Source organism: Hypanus sabinus, chromosome 3 (assembly GCF_030144855.1).
Source record: "Hypanus sabinus isolate sHypSab1 chromosome 3, sHypSab1.hap1, whole genome shotgun sequence".
NCBI classification, from domain to species: domain Eukaryota; kingdom Metazoa; phylum Chordata; class Chondrichthyes; order Myliobatiformes; family Dasyatidae; genus Hypanus; species Hypanus sabinus.
The window spans coordinates 5,620,376-5,639,927 of record NC_082708.1 but is presented as its reverse complement, the minus strand read 5'-3'; the positions used below and the strand labels follow the sequence as shown (position 1 = coordinate 5,639,927).

Below are 19,552 nucleotides of genomic sequence, written 5' to 3'. Positions count from 1 at the left end.
GGATGTCATATAACTATATAACCATATAACAATCACAGCACGGAAACAGGCCATCTCGCCCCTCCTAGTCCGTGCCGAACTCTTAATCTCACCTAGTCCCACCTACCCGCACTCAGCCCATAACCCTCCACTCCTTTCCTGTCCATATGCCTATCCAATTTTACCTTAAATGACACAACTGAACTGGCCTCTACTACTTCTACAGGAAGCTCATTCCACACAGCTATCACTCTCTGAGTAAAGAAATACCCCCTCGTGTTTCCCTTAAACTTCTGCCCCCTAACTCTCAAATCATGTCCTTTAGTTTGAATCTCCCCTACTCTCAATGGAAACAGCCTATTCACATCAACTCTATCTATCTCTCTCAAAATTTTAAATACCTCGATCAAATCCCCCCTCAACCTTCTACGCTCTAATGAATAGAGACCTAACTTGTTCAACCTTTCTCTGTAACTTAAGTGCTGAAACCCAGGTAACATCCTAGTAAATCGTCTCTGCACTCTCTCTAATTTATTGATATGTTTCCTATAATTCGGTAACCAGAACTGTACACAATATTCCAAATTTGGCCTTACCAATGCCTTGTACAATTTTAACATTACATCCCAACTTCTGTACTCAATGCTTTGATTTATAAAGGCCAGCGTTCCAAAAGCCTTCTTCACCACCCTATCTACATGAGACTCCACCTTCAGGGAACTATGCACTGTTATTCCTAGTTCTCTCTGTTCCTCTGCATTCCTCAATGCCCTACCATTTACTCTGTATGTTCTATTTGGATTATTCCTGCCAAAATGTAGAACCTCACACTTCTCAGCATTAAACTCCATCTGCCAACATTCAGCCCATTCTTCTAACCGGCATAAATCTCCCTGCAAGCTTTGAAAATCCACCTCATTATCCACAACACCTCCTACCTTAGTATCATCGGCATACTTACTAATCCAATTTACCACCCCATCATCCAGATCATTTATGTATATTACAAACAATATACATGTTACACTGTACAAACTTTTGGTGAGACCATATGACATAGGAACAGAGTTAGGGCATTTGGCTCATTGAGACTGTTTTGCCATTCTATCATGGCTGATTTATTTTCCATTCTCTTGCCTTCTCACCTTAAACTTTAACTTCCTGACTAATCAAGAACCTATCAACCTCCACTTTAAATGCACCCAATGAGTTGGCCTCTACAACCGTCTGTGGCAGTGAATTCCACCCACTGGCTAAAGAAATTCCTCATCATCTCTGAGGCTGTGCCATCTGGTCCTGGACTCCCCCATTTTCTACATATCCATTCTTTCTAGGCCTTTCAATATTCAGTAGGTTTCGCTAAGATCTCCTCGTTCTTCTGAACTCCAGAGAGCACACGGTCAGAGCCATTAAATGCTTCCCTTACATTAACCCTTTCATCCCTAGGCTCATTCTCATGAACCTCCTCTCGGCCATCTCCAATGCTGGCATGTCCTTCCTCAGAAAGGGGTCCAAAACCGCTCACAATGCTCCAAACGTGGTCTGACCAATTCTGTATAAAGCCTCAGCATTACATCCTTGCTTTTATATTCTCGTCCTCTCGAACTGAATGCTGGCATCGTGTTTGCCTTCCTCACCACCGACTCAAACTGTAAAGTTAACATTCAGGGAATCACGCACGAGGACTCCCAAGTTCCTTTGAATCTTTAATTTCTGAATTTTCTCCCCATTTATAAAACAGACCAGGCCTTTTTCTTTTGCCAAAGTGCATCACCATACACTCCCCTGTACAGTAAGCCACACGAGAAGTAATCCGGAGAGGTTGCGGAAAAGATTCACTGGGATTTGCCAAGCCTGGCTGGCTTGAGTTACTGGGAAAGGCTGGATAGGCTGGGACTGTTTTCCCTGGAGTGAAGGAGACTGAGGGGTGACCCATCAAGGTTTTTTAAATTATGGTAGGATAGGTAGTCTCTGTCAAAGGTTAGGTGAGTCCAAAGTTGAGGGCAAAGGTTTACATTGAGAGCAGAAAGAATGAAAGGGGCCTGAGGGGAAAGTTGTTCCAGCAGGTTTGGGCTCTATATCTCACGAAGGATGTGGAGAGGTCCAGAGGAGGTTCACGAGAACATGGAAGTGGTTAAGGTTGATACAACTCCAATGTTTAAAAGATACTTGGGCAGGTTCGTGTAACAGAAGGTCTACGGGGATTTGGGTCCAACACAGCAAATGGGACGGACTCCGATGGGAAGCTTGGCCACCTCGACTCTATTAGAAAGTTTCTGCAGGTTTGGCACGTCACCAAAACTTTGTCAAACTTCTACAGATGTACAGTGGGAAGGATCCTGACTGACTGCATCATGACCTGTTATGGAAACATCAATGCCCTTAAATGGAAAATCCCACAAAAAGTAGTGGATACAGACCAGTCCTTCATGGGTAAAGCACCCCCACCATTGAGTAAATCGACACAGAGCACTGATGCAGGAAAGCAGCATCCATCATCAAGTCCCACTATTCAGCTGGAGTTGCCGGAGCTCCAGTCTGGGATATTCACCAGAGGCCTAATGCTACGTTCAGAGCTAGAAACTCAGCAGTGCCCCAGTCTGGGACCATTAACCGGAGCCCCAGTCCGAGACCGTTAACCGGAGCCCCAGTCTGAGATCGTTAACCGGTGCCCCAGTCCGAGACCGTTAACCGGAGCCCCAGTCCGAGATCGTTAACCGGTGCCCCAGTCCGAGACCGTTAACCGGTGCCCCAGTCCGAGACCGTTAACCGGAGCCCCAGTCCGAGATCGTTAACCGGTGCCCCAGTCCGAGACCGTTAACCGGAGCCCCAGTCCGAGATCGTTAACCGGTGCCCCAGTCCGAGACCGTTAACCGGTGCCCCAGTCCGAGACCGTTAACCGGTGCCCCAGTCCGAGATCGTTAACCGGAGCCCCAGTCCGAGATCGTTAACCGGTGCCCCAGTCCGAGACCGTTAACCGGAGCCCCAGTCCGAGACCGTTAACCGGAGCCCCAGTCCGAGACCGTTAACCGGAGCCCCAGTCCGAGACCGTTAACCGGTGCCCCAGTCCAGGACCGTTAACCGGAGCCCCAGTCCGAGACCGTTAACAGGTGCCCCAGTCCGAGACCGTTAACCGGAACCCCAGTCCGAGACCGTTAACCGGAGCCCAGTCCGGGACCGTTAACCGGTACCCCAGTCCGGGACCGTTAACCAGAGCCCCAGTCCGGGACCGTTAACCGGAGCCCCAGTCTGGGACCGTTAACCGGTGCCCCAGTCCGAGACCGTTAACCAGAGCCCCAGTCCGGGACCGTTAACCGGAGCCCCAGTCCGAGATCGTTAACCGGAGCCCCAGTCCGAGATCGTTAACCGGAACCCCAGTCCGAAACCGTTAACCGGAGCCCCAGTCCGGGACCGTTAACCGGTGCCCCAGTCCGGGACCGTTAACCGGAGCCCCAGTCCGGGACCGTTAACCGGTGCCCCAGTCCGGGACCGCTCATCAGAGTCTGGCCCGGGACAGCTCGCCAGAATCCAGTCCGGGATACTCACCAGAGGACCAGTCCCATCCCTTGTGCCAGTTGGATTTGCAGGTGTAGTCCTCTTGACAGTCCTTCCACCACTGCTCACAGTCAGTCTTACAGATCGGAACATGCAGGGTTCTCTCTTCTCTCCATGACTGATTGACCTGTCACAGACACAGAGAAGTGACGCGCCAACACCAGGAAATCTGCAGATGCTGGAAATTCAAGCAACACACACAAAATGCTGGAAGAATGCAGCTGCCAGGAAAAGAGTGCAGTCGAGATTTCGGGCCGAGACCTTGGAAGGGTGTGAGTGTGTGTGTGAGTGTGAGTGTATTTGTGAGTGTGAGTGTGAGTGTGTGAGTGTGAGTGTGTCTGTGTGACTGTGTGACTGTGTGTGTGTGTGTGTGTGTGTTGTTTAAATTTCCAGCATCTGCAGTTTTTTTCTTATTTGGTCTATAATTTCCTTTCTTCTGCTTCTCTCCCTTCTTAAAGAGTGAAGTGACATTTGCAATTTTCCAATCCTTCAGAACCATTGCAGAAATTACGAATATCTGCACAGCCTCCTCAGGCCCCTCTTTCAGAACCCCAGGGTGTCGTCCAGGTGATTTATCTACATTCACACCTTGCAGCTGCCCAAGCAGCTTCTCAGTAGTAATAACAACCACACTGACTTCTGTCCCGACATTCACGAATTCCTGTCACGCTATTTGTGACCTCAACAGTGAAAACTCATGCAAAATACTTACTGAGTTTGTCCACTCTCTGTCTAGCGGAAATTGCCCTCACTCTCAATAATTTCTCCTTGGCTTTCCCCACTTCCTTCAAACCAAAGATGTAGCCATGGGCACTCGCATGGGTCCCAGCTATGCCTGCCTTTTTGTCTGCTACGTGGAACAGTCTATGTTCCAAGCCTGCAATAGTATTGCTCCCCAGTTTTTCCCATGCTACATTGACGACTGCATTGGTGCTGCTTCCTGCACCCACACTGAGCTAGTCCACTTCATCAACTTTACCTCCAACTTCCACCCTGCCCTCAAATTTACCTGGTCCATTTCTGACACCTCCTTCACTTTTCTCGATCTCTCTGTCTCTGTCTCTGGAGTCAGCTTATCATAAACCCACAGCTACCTGGACTATACCTCATCCCACCCTGTTACTTGCAAACATCCCCTTCTCTCAATTCCTCCATCTCCTCCGCATCTGCTCTCGGGATGAGGCTTTTCATTCCAGAACAAAGGAGATCTCCTCATTCTTCAAAGAAAGGGGCTTCCCTTCCTCTAGCACCAATGCTGCCCTTAACCACATGTCTTCCATTTTGTGCACATCTGCCGTCACCCTATCCTCACACCACCCCACCAGGGGTAAGCTTCCTCTCGTCCTCACCTACCACACCACCATTATGTCCAGTACATAAATCTCCATAACTTTCGCCATCTCCAGCAGGATCCCCCCCCCCACCACCACTTTCTGCTGCCCGCAGGGATCACTCCCTACGTGACTCCCCACTGATCTCCCTCCTGGCACTTTCTAACTCTGGCTCCTCATCTTTCTTTTCTCCAGTCCTGCCGGAGGGTCTCGGCCCAAAACATCGACTGTCCTCTTTTCCGTCGATGCTGCCCGGCCTGCTGAGTCCCTCCAGCATTTTGTGTGTGTTGCTCGGATTTCCAGCGTCTGCAGGTTCCCTCTTGCCTGTTAAGTTTGTCCCTCATTAGATGCCGCCGGAGAACAATACAACCAAGGGCAGCATCGAAAATCGGGTCGGCTCGGCTCGAAACGTCGACCGGGACTTTTTTCCGTAGATGCTGCCTGGCCCGCTGAATTCCTCCAGCATTCTGTGAGTGTTGCTAGAAAATCTGGGGTGGCAGGAGGAGGGGGTGAGGGCAGATGTGTGCAAAGTGGAAGAGATTCAGGTGAGGGCAGTGCTGATGGTGGAGGAAGGGAAGCACCTTTCTTTGAAGAAGGGCAACATCCTCAGACAATTCACAAAACGACTTCTTTCGCTTCTTTTACTTCTTTCTTTCAAACGTGGTTCTGCCGCTGCAGAGGCCTGTGATCTACATTGTGATCAGTGTGTTTTCAGGCCCATTGAGCCATCTGGTGCTTTGCTCTTTCTGAGGGTGTTCGGTGAAGTCAACAAGTCTGCAGACGGGCACAGGCATCTATTTATCTATCTGTCTCTCCCTCCCCACTCTCTCTCCCTCTCCCCTCACTCTCTCTAACCCCTCCCCCTCTCCCCCTCCCCCTCTCTCCCCACCCCACTCTCTCTCCCTCTCCCCTCACTCTCTCTCCCCCCTTCCCACTCTCTCTCCCTCTCCACCTCACTCTCTCTAACCCCTCCCCCTCTCCCCCTCCCCCTCTCTCCCCACCCCACTCTCTCTCCCTCTCCCCTCTCTCTCTCCCCCCTTCCCACTCTCTCTCCCCCCTTCCCACTCTCTCTCCCTCTCCACCTCACTCTCTCTAACCCCTCCCCCTCTCCCCCTCCCCCTCTCTCCCCACCCCACTCTCTCTCCCTCTCCCCTCACTCTCTCTCCCCCCTTCCCACTCTCTCTTCCTCTCCACCTCACTCTCTCTAACCCCTCCCCCTCTCCCCCTCCCCCTCTCTCCCCACCCCACTCTCTCTCCCTCTCCCCTCACTCTCTCTCCCCCCTTCCCACTCTCTCTCCCTCTCCACCTCACTCTCTCTAACCCCTCCCCCTCTCCCCCTCCCCCTCTCTCCCCACCCCACTCTCTCTCCCTCTCCCCTCTCTCTCTCCCCCCTTCCCACTCTCTCTTCCTCTCCACCTCACTCTCTCTAACCCCTCCCCCTCTCCCCCACCCCACTCTCTCTCTCCATTTCACTCTCTCCCCCCCAGTCTCTCCCTCCCCCTCCCCATTCTCTCTCTCTCCTCCCCACTCACACTCTCTCCCCATCTCCCTCCCCCTCACTCTCTCTCCCCATCTCCCTCTCCACCTCACTCTCTCTAACCCCTCCCCCTCTCCCCCTCCCCCTCTCTCCCCCCTCCCCTCTCTCTCTCCCCCTTCCCACTCTCTCTTCCTCTCCACCTCACTCTCTCTAACCCCTCCCCCTCTCCCCCACCCCACTCTCTCTCTCCATTTCACTCTCCCCCCAGTCTCTCCCTCCCCCTCTCCCCATTCTCTCTCTCTCCTCCCCACTCACACTCTCTCCCCATCTCCCTCTCCACCTCACTCTCTCTAACCCCTCCCCTCTCTCTCCCCCCACCCCACTCTCTCTCCATTTCACTCTCTCCCTCACCCCTCACTCTCCTTCCCCCTCATTCTCTCTCCCTCTCCCCTCCCCACTCACACTCTCTCCCTTCCCACCTCCCCCTCTCTCTCTCCCTCTCCCTCGATGCTGCCAGAGTCCGGGTCTAAGGCGGGGTTTAGCCAGCGTGGTTTGTGGATTGGACTCTGCAGTTCACGTGACAATTGTTTCTGGTTTCTCATTGGTCCTTGCGGGTAACGAACGACGCAGAGTGAGGCTGGGCTGAGGTGAATTTGCCTGGACTCTTTCGGTGGGTTGGTATTTCAATGTTTCTCGCTAACATTTTTTTGTTGTTTGAGTGTTTTTTATATTTGTGCGTGGGGCTTGATGTTTATCTTTGAACAGGTCCCATGGTTCTCTTTGTTTCAGGTGTAACACCTCCCTCTTGTACAAATCATAACGCCCCCTCTAGGAGATCCCAAAGATGCAGAAATCTGAAACCCTGGCCCTTGCACCACTTCCTCAGCCACTCATTCATCTGTACCATCATCCTGTTCATGAGGACCTGCTCCTCAGTCTCTCCCTGCACTCCTATACTGACTGTCCAGGACCCCTTCCCCCTTTCTACCTGTGTCACTGGTGCCCACAACATCTGGCTGCACAGCCTCCCTCTTGTGAATCTTCTGCATCCTGGACCCGAGCACCTGGGAGGCATCACACCATCCTGGCTTCTCTTTCATGGCCACAGAATCTCCTGTCTGTCACCCTCACTATCGAGTCTCCTACCACTACCACTCTGCCTGACTTCACCCTTCCTCGCCAAGCCTCAGAGACGGCCACATTTCCACTCACCTGGCTGCTGCTGCTCTGCCCTGGTAGGTCACGCCCACCCCACCCCCCAGAGGCATCCAAACGTGTATAATTGCTGTTGAGGGAACTAGCCTCAGAGGAACTCTGCACCGACTGCTTACTCACTCCCCTTACTTCTCCTGGTGGTCTCCCATCTACTCTCTGAAGCCTGCACTCCAGGTGTGATCACCTCAGTAAAACACTCATCTCCCAGATAACCCAGAGACCATCCAGCTCCAATTTCTTGACCTTGTCAGTCTGGAGCTGAAGTTGGATTCGCTTCCTGTATATTTAGTCCTCAGGCAGACTGTGAGGTACTCTGAAATCCCACATCTTACAGGAGAAGCCTTCCACTGCCCGAACTACACTTGTTATACCTCTAACTTTTCAAACAAGTTCTAGCCTGTACCTGTGTTTGCCCAAGCCTGTTGAGCCAAAGCCTGACCACTCTAACACTGTCCACTCCCAACTCCAACAATGGCCGCTCTGTTAAACCCCACTTCTCTTTTATTGGCCCTTGCTAAATAATCCTTGTTACTGTAAACCCAAGCAATCTCCCACTCTGCAGAAAGTGCCAATTTGCTTATTAAAGCAGGCATGTAAAATCCGCAAGGCACTGTCTCCAACTCACTCCACAATCTCCCATTCGACAGACAAGTCCCAACGGACTCCAGTCTCTTTTTAAAGCTGTTCCTTTCCATGCCATTTCCTGTCTGTTTTTAATGAGGCTGAGTTGCTAGCTCAACGTTGGGACGGAAAGCGTGCCAGGAGCCAGCCAGATTCAAACCCGAGACCACTCATTTCAAAGTCCAATGCCTATGCCAGTACCCCACTGGCCAGCTCTTGCTTTTTGTGAGTGGTGCATAAAGTGCACAAGGAATCCATGCTCCAACCCTGAGGACCATCACAGGCACCTCACCTGCAGAATCCAGGGGCCGAGGTTGGGGGAGCACTCGTGCAGACAGGTGTCCTGGATGAAGTGCCTCTTGCATTCATCAGTCATGATGCCACAGTGATTCCAGTTGAATCCGTAGAGGAAGGACTGGTCTTTGTGTGCCTCTATGCTGGTGTTGGCTGTACAACAGGCGTTCTCTCTCCATGGCTCACACTGCAGGCACACAGACACAAGACAGCAAGGTCACTGAATATTCTGCAGGATGAGGCATCACAGGTGGACAGCCCAAACTATAGGATTCTCCATATGCATTTACATGTACAGTGATTCTGGTTAATTGGGACACATGGGGACAGGTACGTTTTGGCCCAATTAAGCAGCTGCTCCATTTAGCTGAATTTTCATAGAAATTGTTAAAAAGGAATAAAAATGACAAACTTCCATTTAACTGAGCAACAAATTATTTCAAAAAAATGAAAAACGGAACACTATACAGTAGAATAAAACTAGTTCCTAATAATTATCGTTGGAGTAACTCATCCAGTGCACCCAGCCGAGTCTTTTAATTTGACTCTAAATGAACAAAATCAGTGCAGACTCCTCAGGTAATTTTTTTCAGCTGGTGTCAATTTTTTTGCCTTGGCAAAGGTCTGAGTGTTTTTTTAAAGCCAAATTAAAGAAACAAAATTATCTAGGAGCCATGCAGGAGTGAGATGGATCAGCTGGTTAAGTGGAGCCGCAGCAATAACCTTGCACTGAATGTCAGTAAGACCAAAGAACTGATTATGGACTTAAGTCAGGTTAAGACTAGGGAACACACTCACCAGTCCTCAGATGGATCAGCGGTGAAAAGGGGGAGCAATTTCAGGTTCCTGGGTGCCTAGCATATCAATGCAGTCACAAAAAAGGCACAACAGCTGCTATATTTCAGTAGGAGTTTGAGAAGATTTGGTTTGTCACCAAAAACACTGGAAAATTTCCACTGATCAGCCACGGAGAGCAATCTAACTGGCTGCAACACCATCTGGTATGGAGGGTCCACTGCACAGGATTGAAATAACCTGCAGGGAGTTGCAAACTTAGCCAGCTCCACCATGGGCACTATCCTCCATTGTACCCAAGACATCTTCCGGGAGTGATGCCTCACAATGGCGGCATCCATCATCAAGGACCCCCATCACCCAGGACATGCCCTCTTCTCATTGTTACCATCAGGAAGGAGGTACAGGATCCTGAAGGCACACACTCAATGTTTTAGGAACAGCTTCTTCCCCTCTGATAAATGATACTGTGACCATAACTTGTTAATTTTTGCTTTTGCTTTCTGCAGTGCTTCAGTTATATTCAGACAGATTTCCTGAAGGAGTTTACAAAGAGATGCTGGATCTTCTAAAACATCATTAAGGACAGTTAATGCTACTCGATATTGTGGATTGGTCAAAATCTCCAGGCAGTATTTGCTAATTGGATCATTAAATTCATTTACCAAGCACACCTCTCCCTCCCCCCACTTTCTGCTTTCTTCAGGGATTGCTCCCTACGTGACTCCTTCGTCCATTTGGCAGAGGGAGTTCAACCCAGATAAGTGTGAGATGGTTCATTTTGGTAGGTCAAATATGATGGCAGAATACAGCATTAATGGTAAGACTCTTGGCAGTGTGGAGGGTCAGAGGGATCTTGGGGTCCGAGTCCATAGGAAGCTCAAAGCAGCTGTGCAGGTTGACTCTGTGGTTTAAAAAGCATATGGTGCATTGGCCTTCATCAATCGTGGGATTGAGTTTAGGAGCCGAGAGGTAATGTTGCAGCGATATAGGACCCTGGTCAGACCCCACTTGGAGTACTGTGCTCAGTTCTGGTCACCTCACTACAGGAAGGATGTGGAAGCCATAGAAAGGGTGCAGAGGAGATTTACAAGGATATTGCCTGGATTAGGGAGCATGCCTTATGAGAATAGATTGAGTGAACTTGGCCTTTTCTCCTTGGAGCAACAGAGGATGAGAGGTGACCTGATAGAGGTGTGGAGATGATGAGAGACACTGATCGTGTGAATAGTCAGAGGCTTTTTCCCAGGGTTGAAATGGCTAACACGAGAGGGCATAGATTTAAGGTGCTTGGAAGTGGGTAAAGAGGAGATGTTCGGGGTAAGTTTTTTACGCAGAGAGTGGTGAGTGCGTGGAATGGGCTCTTTTCTTCTCCAGTCCTGCCAAAGGGTTTCAGTCCAAAACATTGACTGTTCTTTTTTTTTCATAGATGCTGCCTGGCCTGCTGAGTTCCTCCAGCATTAACTTGCTCCTTGCAACACTGGACCAAAACTTTGTAAATCTTCATCAGAGCAGTAACGGCAGAAAGTCCTGACAGCCATCTTACACTGTCTAAGTGACACAACACCACATTCTGTGATATTAGCTAATTCTTCTAGCTTTTCTTTTTTCAATGGAAGACCTGCTGAGCATTGTATATACCGTTCATAGTCTGTTTCTACATCCTGCACAATTGATACTTTTTTTCTGATTATTAACATAAATTCAAAAATATTTTAACATTGTATAGAAAATTCCAGTGGTGTGGCAACAAAAGCTATGTGCGTGGGAGCATTTCAGTTATTGCACAGCCGTGCATCTTACAGGGAACAGTGGTTCAAGGTGAGAGGGGGATTTAACAGGAACTATCCACTCAGAAGGTGGTGAATAAATGGAAGTGGCTGAGGCAGATACATTAATATTAACAGATACAGAAGATATTCGATAGGCACATAGGTACATGGTACATTCGATAGGTACATGAATGGAGATGAGAATCTGCAGATGCTGGAAATCCAGAGCAACGCACACAAAATGCTGGAGGAACTCAGCAGGTCAGGCAGCATCTATGGAGGGGAATAAATAGTCAACATTTCAGGCAGAGACCCTTCATCGGGACTGATATATTAAGGAAGGAGGAAGACGCCAAAAGAAGAAGGTGGGTGAAGGGGAAGGAGGACAAGTTAGAGGGTGACAGGTGAAGCCAGGTGGGTGGGTAGAGGGGGGGTGAAGTAAGAAGGTGATAGGTGGAAGAGGTAAGGGTCTGAAGAAGAATGAATCTGGTAGGAGAGGACAGTAGACCATGGAAGAAAGGGCCAGAGGGAAATGGTAGGCAGGTGAGAAGAAGAGGTAAGTGGCCAGAGTGGGGAATGGAAGAATAGGGAAAGAGTAGGGGAAAAGGGATACCAACGGGTTAGAACAATATGGGCCAAATGTGGACAAGTGGGACTAACTTAGATGGGCATCTTGGTCAGCATTAGCTAGATGGGCTGAAGGGCCTGTTTCTCTGCTCTATGATTCAGTCTGTACTTTGAAGAGTAGGGTATTCTCCCAGGACTAAGTAGTATTTAACCTTCAAGCACCTGCAGGATATTACCTGGTGTGGTTGCACAGAGCTCCTTTCAGACTCGTGGAGCAGAATGATAGGACAGCAGTTAGTGTGACGCTATTACAACAGGTTGGGGCGTCAGAGTTCAATTCCGGTGTCCTCTGTAAGCAAGTTTGTATGTTCCTTCCCTTGTGTGTGTGGGTTTCCTCCCACAGTCCAAAGACGTAGGTAGTAGGCAGCTTAATGGGTCATTGTAAATTGTCCTGTGATTAGGCTGGGGTTAAATCCATGGGTTTCTGGGCTGTGTGGCTCATTGAGATGAAAGGGCCTGTTCCATGCTGTATCTCAATATATAAATAAGTATTCTACATTCTGTTGTTGTTTTATCTCGTGCTACCCTAGCTACGTGCTAATGAGGCCAGCACTGGGAAGATTGTACAGTTTAACACGTGGCCAAGGTGTTGGTGTAGGAGGGAGGGCTTCAGACTTTTGGATCATTGGCCTCTCTTCCAGGGAAGGTGGGACCTGTACAGAAGAGAAGGTTTTCACCTGAGCTGGAAAGGGACTGATATCCGAGTGTCAAGGTTTGCCAGTGCTGCATTTGGGGGGTGAGGATTTGAACTAGCTTTGCAGGGGGGGTGGGAACCAGAGTGCCAGAACAGTTAGTGGAGAGGTTGTGGAGACAGATGCTGGTAAGAGCTCAGACAAAGTCAGGAATCGGAAGGTTGAGCGTGGTGCGTCTAGTGTCCTGAGCTGCGTATATTTCAATACAAGAAGTATCGTAGGAAAGGCGGATGAGCTCAGGGCCTGGATCAGCAATTGGAATTGTGACTTTGTGGCCATTAGTGAGACTTGGTTGCAGGAGGAGCAGGACTGGCAAATCAATATTCCGGGGTTCCGTTGTTTTAGCCGTTACAGTGTGGGAGGGTTTAAAATAGGAGAGGTTGCGTTACTAGACAGGGAAAACATCGCAGCAGTGCGCCCTCAGGACAGGCTGGAGAATTCATCTATTGAAGCGTTATTGGTGGAACTGAGAAATAACCATGTTAATGGGGCTACATTACAGACCACCCAACAGTCCTAGGGATTTAGAGGAACAAATTTGCAAAGAGGTCGCAGACTGTTGCAAGAAACATAAGGCGGTTATAGTAGGTGATTTTAACTTTCCCATATTGACTGGGACTCCCAGTCTGTAAAAGGACCAGATGGGATAGAGTTTGTCAAATGTATTCAGGAAAGTTTCCTTCATCAGCACATAGAATTCTCGACAAGAGAATGTGCAATACTGGATCCGCTGCTGGGGAATGAGTCAGGCCAGGTGACAGAAATTTGTAGGTAAACTCTTTGCATCTAGTGATCAAAGTGCCATTATTTTAAAAGTAAATATGGAAAAAATGGGTCTGGTCTGCAGGTTGAGATTCTAATTTGGAGAAAGGCCATTTTTGATATTGTCGGACTATTGGGAAGGATCTAGCAAGTGGATTGGGACAGGCTGTTTTCCAGCAAAGGAATATTTGGTAAGTGAGAGGCCTTCAAAAATGACATCTTGAGAGTACAAAACTTGTATGTGCCTCTCGGAATAAAAGGTAAAGATAACAAGTGTAGGGAATCTTGGTCTTCAAGAGATATCAAGGCCCTGGATAAGAGAAAAAAGGAGGTGCATAGCAGATTTAGACAGGCAGGAACAAATGAGGTGCTTATTGAATGCAAGAGAACACTTAAATAAATCAGGAAGGCTGAAAAAGGGTATGAGGTACCCTAGGGAATAACATGAAGGAGAACCCTAAGGGATTCTATGGATATGTTAAGAGCAAAAAGATTGTAAGGGACAAAATCCTCAGTTCTCAGTGGGCAAAGTATGTCCGTGTTAGTTTAACATTAACCCATTACCTGCTGAAACCATGAACATTAACCTAAATGGCTCTGTGTACAACATGCTGACTCAGCAAGCAATCAGTGCTGTGATTTCAAAGTCTCTGGATAGATTAACCATGTGACCATCAATAAAACTTTACAACCAAACCAACTGAACCATCTAATTAGCTAGCGTAGTTTCAGAGAGTGGCAGCCAAAGTAAGGCTCAGAATTCTCGCTGACATCACATTTCTGAACGGTCCCAGGAACACGATCTTGCTTTTGCTGTCCTTTTGTGCTACTTATTTATTTTTTGTATTTCTTCGACCGTACACATTGGTCGGGTTTTTGTTCAGACTGGATGAGGCTGGGGGATGTAGGTAGAGTAAACAGTGGGAAGCCCCTCTTCTAGGGCAGGAGCCTCCAACCTTTTTTTATGCCATTAAGTGAGGGGTCTGTGGACCACAGGCTGGGAACCCTTGCTCTAAGAAGACGAGTCTGCTGTTGAAAGGCATAGAGTAATACAGAATGGTCGAATGGGTCAGGACTTTATCCCCTGGAGTGTAGGAGGACAAGGGGAGATCTGATAGAGGCTTACAAAATTATGAGGGGTATAGAAAGGGTAAACAGAAGCAGGCTTATTCCACTGGCATTGGGTGAGACTAGAACTAGAAGTCATGGGTTAAGGGTGAAAGGTGAAATATTTACGGTGAACGAGGGGGAACATTTTCATGCAGAGGGAAGTGTTGGTGTGGAATGAAACGTCGGAGGAAACAGTGGATACGGATTTGATTACAACATTTAAGGAGAAGTTTGAATAAGTACGTGGATGGGAGGGGTACGGAGCAGCTACAGTCCGGGTGCAGGTCAACAGGACTAGGCAGAGTGACAGCTTAGCATGAATTGGATGGACCAAAAGGCCTGTTTCGTGCTGTAGTGTTTGATGACCCTATAAATATACCCAATTGCCGCCTGCCATTCCACAGATTTGTATCCCTCTGACTGATAAAATTCTTCCTCATCTCTTTTCTAAATGGATGTCCATCTATTCTGAGGCTGTGCCCACTGGTCCTGGACTCCCTCACTGGAGGAAACATTCTCTCCATGTCCAGTCTATCTAGGCCTTTCGATATTCAATAGCTTTCAATGAAATCCCCATCCCCATTCTTCTAAATGCCAGCAAGTACAGGCCCAGTCAACAAACATTCCTCATATGTTAACCATGTCATTCCTGGAATCATTCTTGTGAACCCTCTCCAATTCCAACACCGCCTTTCTTAGATACTGACCACCTGGGATATGTCAGCAATGCAATTCATAGAGAGAGAGAGAGAGAAAATAAGGAATAAGGCCTACATCAAAATGTTCAAGAGGTCAGACAGCATCTGAGGAGTATCAGCTACCTCAGCTGATGCAGCCGCCCAGGGGAGGAGAACGCCGGAGGTTGCCGGGTTGGGGACTAGCCTCTCCTACTGATACTGCCTCCAGTGTTTGCTCGGTGGAAGATGAGCCGGATTGCGTTTGTCTGCGGCTACACTAGCACGTGATTAGTTGTTCTTGTAGAAACGTGGCTGCAGGACAACATCTCATGCACCATCAATCTTCCGGCCACGACAGTCAGGGATTTGCACTGTGTACATGTTTGCTATAGTAACTAGATGTACTATGTGTGCTGTGTGTCACACATTGGCCCTGAAGGAAGACTCTTTTGTTTGGCTCTGTTCATGTGTAATGTTGAATGACAATCAAACTTGAACTTGGACAATGTTGGTTGGTGTCAGGGCTTTGTGCTTTGGCTCTTGGTAGGGTCACCCATGCCAAACAGGCCAAGGGGTAGAGGCCAGGCTAAGAGTGGTCCACCTGTCCTCCAGGATCAGGGGTTCAGCTCAGGGCTAACAACCGTGACTGGTAAAACAAGACTGTTGTGGCAACAGCAATGAAGAATCCTTCATCTGAGTGTGACAGTATTCATGAGCCTCCACCCGGGACTTGTGAGGCTGACAGTAGTGAAAACCAAGAGGAAGTTACTGAGATGATGATGGAAGCCCTGAACTGCCAGAGATGGAGGATCTTCTCAGCCAGGATGGACAACCTATGGCGCATTGCACCCCAGTGATAATAATAAAAAAGCAAACCTACTCATGCAGAAAGTATTCACCAAAAACCGATCTGTAGAAAAAAAACTATAACAGGAATTTAAGTAGCTTAGAGCTAGAAATGGCTTTTACTGAGAATAACTCTAAAACTCAGCAATTATTTTTAGCGATTTTATTATCTCGTACACATCTTTTGGTGAATGTTATCTTCTTTCACATTAATCTGTTTTCAATTTTTAAAAAATGTTCAATGAGTCAAACTAGGAAAGAAGGACTTTTGTTCTGCAGTCGTTCCATAATTGTTCAATACACGTTTGATACTGATTTGACCCTGAGGTGCCAGGCATTGCAGGTTTTTGCCATCAGTTTACAATTGACACTCGTGCGCTACGGAGTTGTGCTTTGTTCATCCTTTGTGAACATTTGCAGTTTTGTACCTTTTCGAAAATTAAGCGTTGTTTTTACATTCAGCTACCCATCACAGAGCAAAAGAAAAGCAGGAAGTGATAGTAAGCACGAATTCAATGAACAGTGGGAAAATGAGTTCTTATTTATAGCAGGTTCGTCGGGAAAATAGAAGACATGGTCTTAATAGATTATAAAACACAACATCAGACTGAAGTAGAAGAAAAACTGAAGCAAGTGCTTGGGACTGAGTTACGGAAAGAATATGTGATTAAGAAAAAGGAAGAAATCAAAAGGAGACAAAAACATTTGTTAAAAGTCTCATTAAGGTAAGTAATGTTTATCTGGTTTTTATACATCATGTAAAAATGCTAAATATGTCTATATTAACATATTTTTACAAGAATTGAATGGGGGTACAAGAGTTGTATGGTGCATCTGAACTCGTGCGTGAAAAAATTGACGCATGGAATTTAAAAGGTTGGCCACCCCTGTTCTAAGACATAGGCTGTGGTGTGGCTTTGTTGGTAACTGCATCTTTGGAAAGAGGTGATATAGGGTCTGAGAATATTAAATCTTTGTGGGTAGAGGTAAGAAATTGCAAGGGTAACAAAACCATTATGGGAATCATATACAGGCCTCCAAATAGTAGCCAAGGTGTGGGGTTGAGATTGTAAAGGGAGCTGGAAAAGGCATGTAATAAGGGCAGTGATACAATTGTAATGGGGGACTTCAATATGCAAGGGGAGTTGGAAAATCAGATTGGAGTCAGGTCCCAGGAGAGGGAATTTGTCGAATGCCTACAAGATGGCTTTTTAGAGTTCTTGTGCTTGAGTCTACTCGGGGAAAAGCTATCTCAGATTGGGTGTTGTGTAATAACCCAGATCTTACTAGGGAGCTTAATGTAAAGGAACCCTTAGGAGGCAGTGAACATAATAAGATTAAATTCATATTGCAGTTTGAGAGGAAGAGACATAACTAACATGTATCAACATTGCAATGGAATGAAGGGAATTACAGAGACATGAGAGAGGAGCTTGCCCAGGTGGATTGGAGGAGGATACTGGCAGGGATGTTGGCAAAGCAGAGGAGGCTGAAGTTCCTGGGAACAGTTCACAAGGTGCAGGATAAATATGTCCCAAGAGGAAGAAGTTCTCAAATGGCAGGGGTAGGCAACCGTGGCTGACAAAGGAAGTTAAGGACTGAATAAGAGCCAAGGAAAGGGCATGTAAGGTATCACTTGATTCTGGCATGGTCCCAGAGGACTGGAAGATTGCAATTGTTACTCCACTCTTTCAGAAGCGAGGTAGGCAAAAGGAAGGAAATTATCGGCCAGTTAGCCTAACCTCAGTGTTAGGAAAGTGTTGGAACCTATTATTAAGGATGAGGTTTCAAGGTGCTCGGAGACAAATGATAAAATAAGTCAGTCTGCATGGTTTCTATCAAGGGAAATCTTGCCTGTCAAATCTGTTAGAGTTCTTCAAGCAGGGTGGACAAAGGAGACCGAACTAAGGACTTAGACTGGTTTGGGCCTGAAGAGGGACAAGTATACCTGTCCGGTATTTCCTACTTGTCAGGAGCCCCACCTTCCTTTTCAGCAAAGTTCCAAAGACAGCAGCCACCCGAAACACCAAGTCCAGCAGCACCTCTGGCATTAGAAGCAATAGACACAAAACTATGGGCTCCACACAAGACACATGTGGGCAGGGTACTCATGGTGTCACACTGAAGAAGAATGCAGTCTTACCATGTCTCAGACAATACCGACTGGCCCTTGAGGCAGAAGAGGGCATAGCCCCTGTGATAGATTCACTGATCCAACAAGGAGTTCTCAAAGCTACTGTTGGCCCCTGTAACACGCCCATACTGCCCATACCTAAGTCGGACGACCCAACGAGTAGCGTTTTGTGCAAGGCTAAGAGCCATCAATAATATTGTGCTTCCAATAGCTCCAGTATTACCTGATGTCAACACGATTCTCTCGCCCATTCCCACCAGTGCTGAAGTGTATACAGTGGTTGACCTGTGTTCAGCCTGTTTCTCCATCCTGACGGCCAACATCTGTTTGCCTTTACTTATAAAGGACAGCAATATACTTGAACTCAATTACCCCAGGGGTACACCGCAAGTCCAGCTGTGAATGCAGCAGCGATTAAGCACGATTTGGACAAGTGTCAACTAGGAGGGGAATCCAGTTTGCTACAATATGCTGATGATCTCTTAGTCGTGTCTTCTACTCTATCAGTCTGCTGAAAAGACTCGATAACTTTGCTCCAGTTTCTAGCCACTCGCGGACATCGCGTGTCAAGATCGAAGTTACAATTCTGCCAGTCACAGGTGCAATACCTTGGTTTCCGCTTGAAGGTTGGAGTCCGAGAGATGGGGCCGGACCGAATACAGGCCATCTTGCGAATACTGCCGCCTAATACGAAGAAGGAAGTCCTTTCCTTCCTGGGAATGGTCGGCCACTGCCGTCAGTGGATCCACGATTACCGCCTACACGAAGCCTTCCTCTGCGCCACAGCTGCCGGGAATGCACCGGTCTCCTTCCCCCTCCATGGTTCCCGAGGGAAACGATGCACTTCAAGCTCTCAAAACGCCGACGATGACTGCCCCAGCATTGGGCCTCCCAGTTACATGTCTGGGAGAAGGGAGTGTTCGCTACCAGGGTGCTTACGCAGAACCACGCAGGGGGGAGGAGACCCTTTGCCTACTATTCCACAGCCCTCCCCGTGGTAGTGTTGGCAATGCCTGCTTGTCTCCGTGCTGTAGCAGCAACGGCCACCGTGGTCGAGAAGTCCCTACCTCTAGTTCTTGATCATCCCTGTGAAGTGCGGGTGCCTCACACTGTTATGCTGCTTTAAATTCAGCCGCAACACAACATTTCACTGCCTCACAACGTACAGGATACAAGGTAATCCTGTTACCGCACCCTAGCTATACCTACCGCCGATCACCCCTTACAAAGCCCGCCACTTTTGTGCGGAGGAGGCCGCACATGACTGCCTTGCACCAGTACAACATTTCACTTCCCCACGAGTGGATTTATGAAGAGACCCTCCTCCAAATCTGGATTTGATCCTCTTCACGGTCGGGTCATCACATAGGCCAAGAGACGACCTACTCTTAGCGGGTTATGCCGCAGTTGATCTATACCAGACGGGGGAGCCTATGCACTGCCCCCCGGAACTTCGGCGCAGGCAGCTGAGCTCTGCACTTGTATATCGGCCAGGAATCAGGTGGCCAAAATACATACGGACCCTCATTATGCCTTTGGGGTGGTGCATGATTTTGGCCAAATAGGGGCTTCATTACCTCAGCGGGAAAGTCCATAAAACATTCACGACTGGCATTGAATCTTCTCCAAGCTATTCAACTGCCCAAGCGGCCAGCAGTTATCAAA

The 19,552-nt window shown here is 48.1% G+C and overlaps 1 protein-coding gene across 1 annotated transcript in view; it reads right to left on the bottom strand.

The window, feature by feature from the left end:
* LOC132391007 (folate receptor gamma-like) overlaps positions 1-19,552 on the bottom strand; it is a 36,589-nt gene that overhangs the window by 5,216 nt on the left and 11,821 nt on the right. Inside the window, exons 3-4 of the mRNA XM_059963611.1 lie at positions 8,471-8,659; positions 3,526-3,661 (exon numbers count right to left, since the gene is read on the bottom strand). Coding sequence (XP_059819594.1) covers positions 3,526-3,661; positions 8,471-8,659 — 325 coding nt within the window. The remainder of the gene's footprint in view (positions 1-3,525; positions 3,662-8,470; positions 8,660-19,552) is intronic.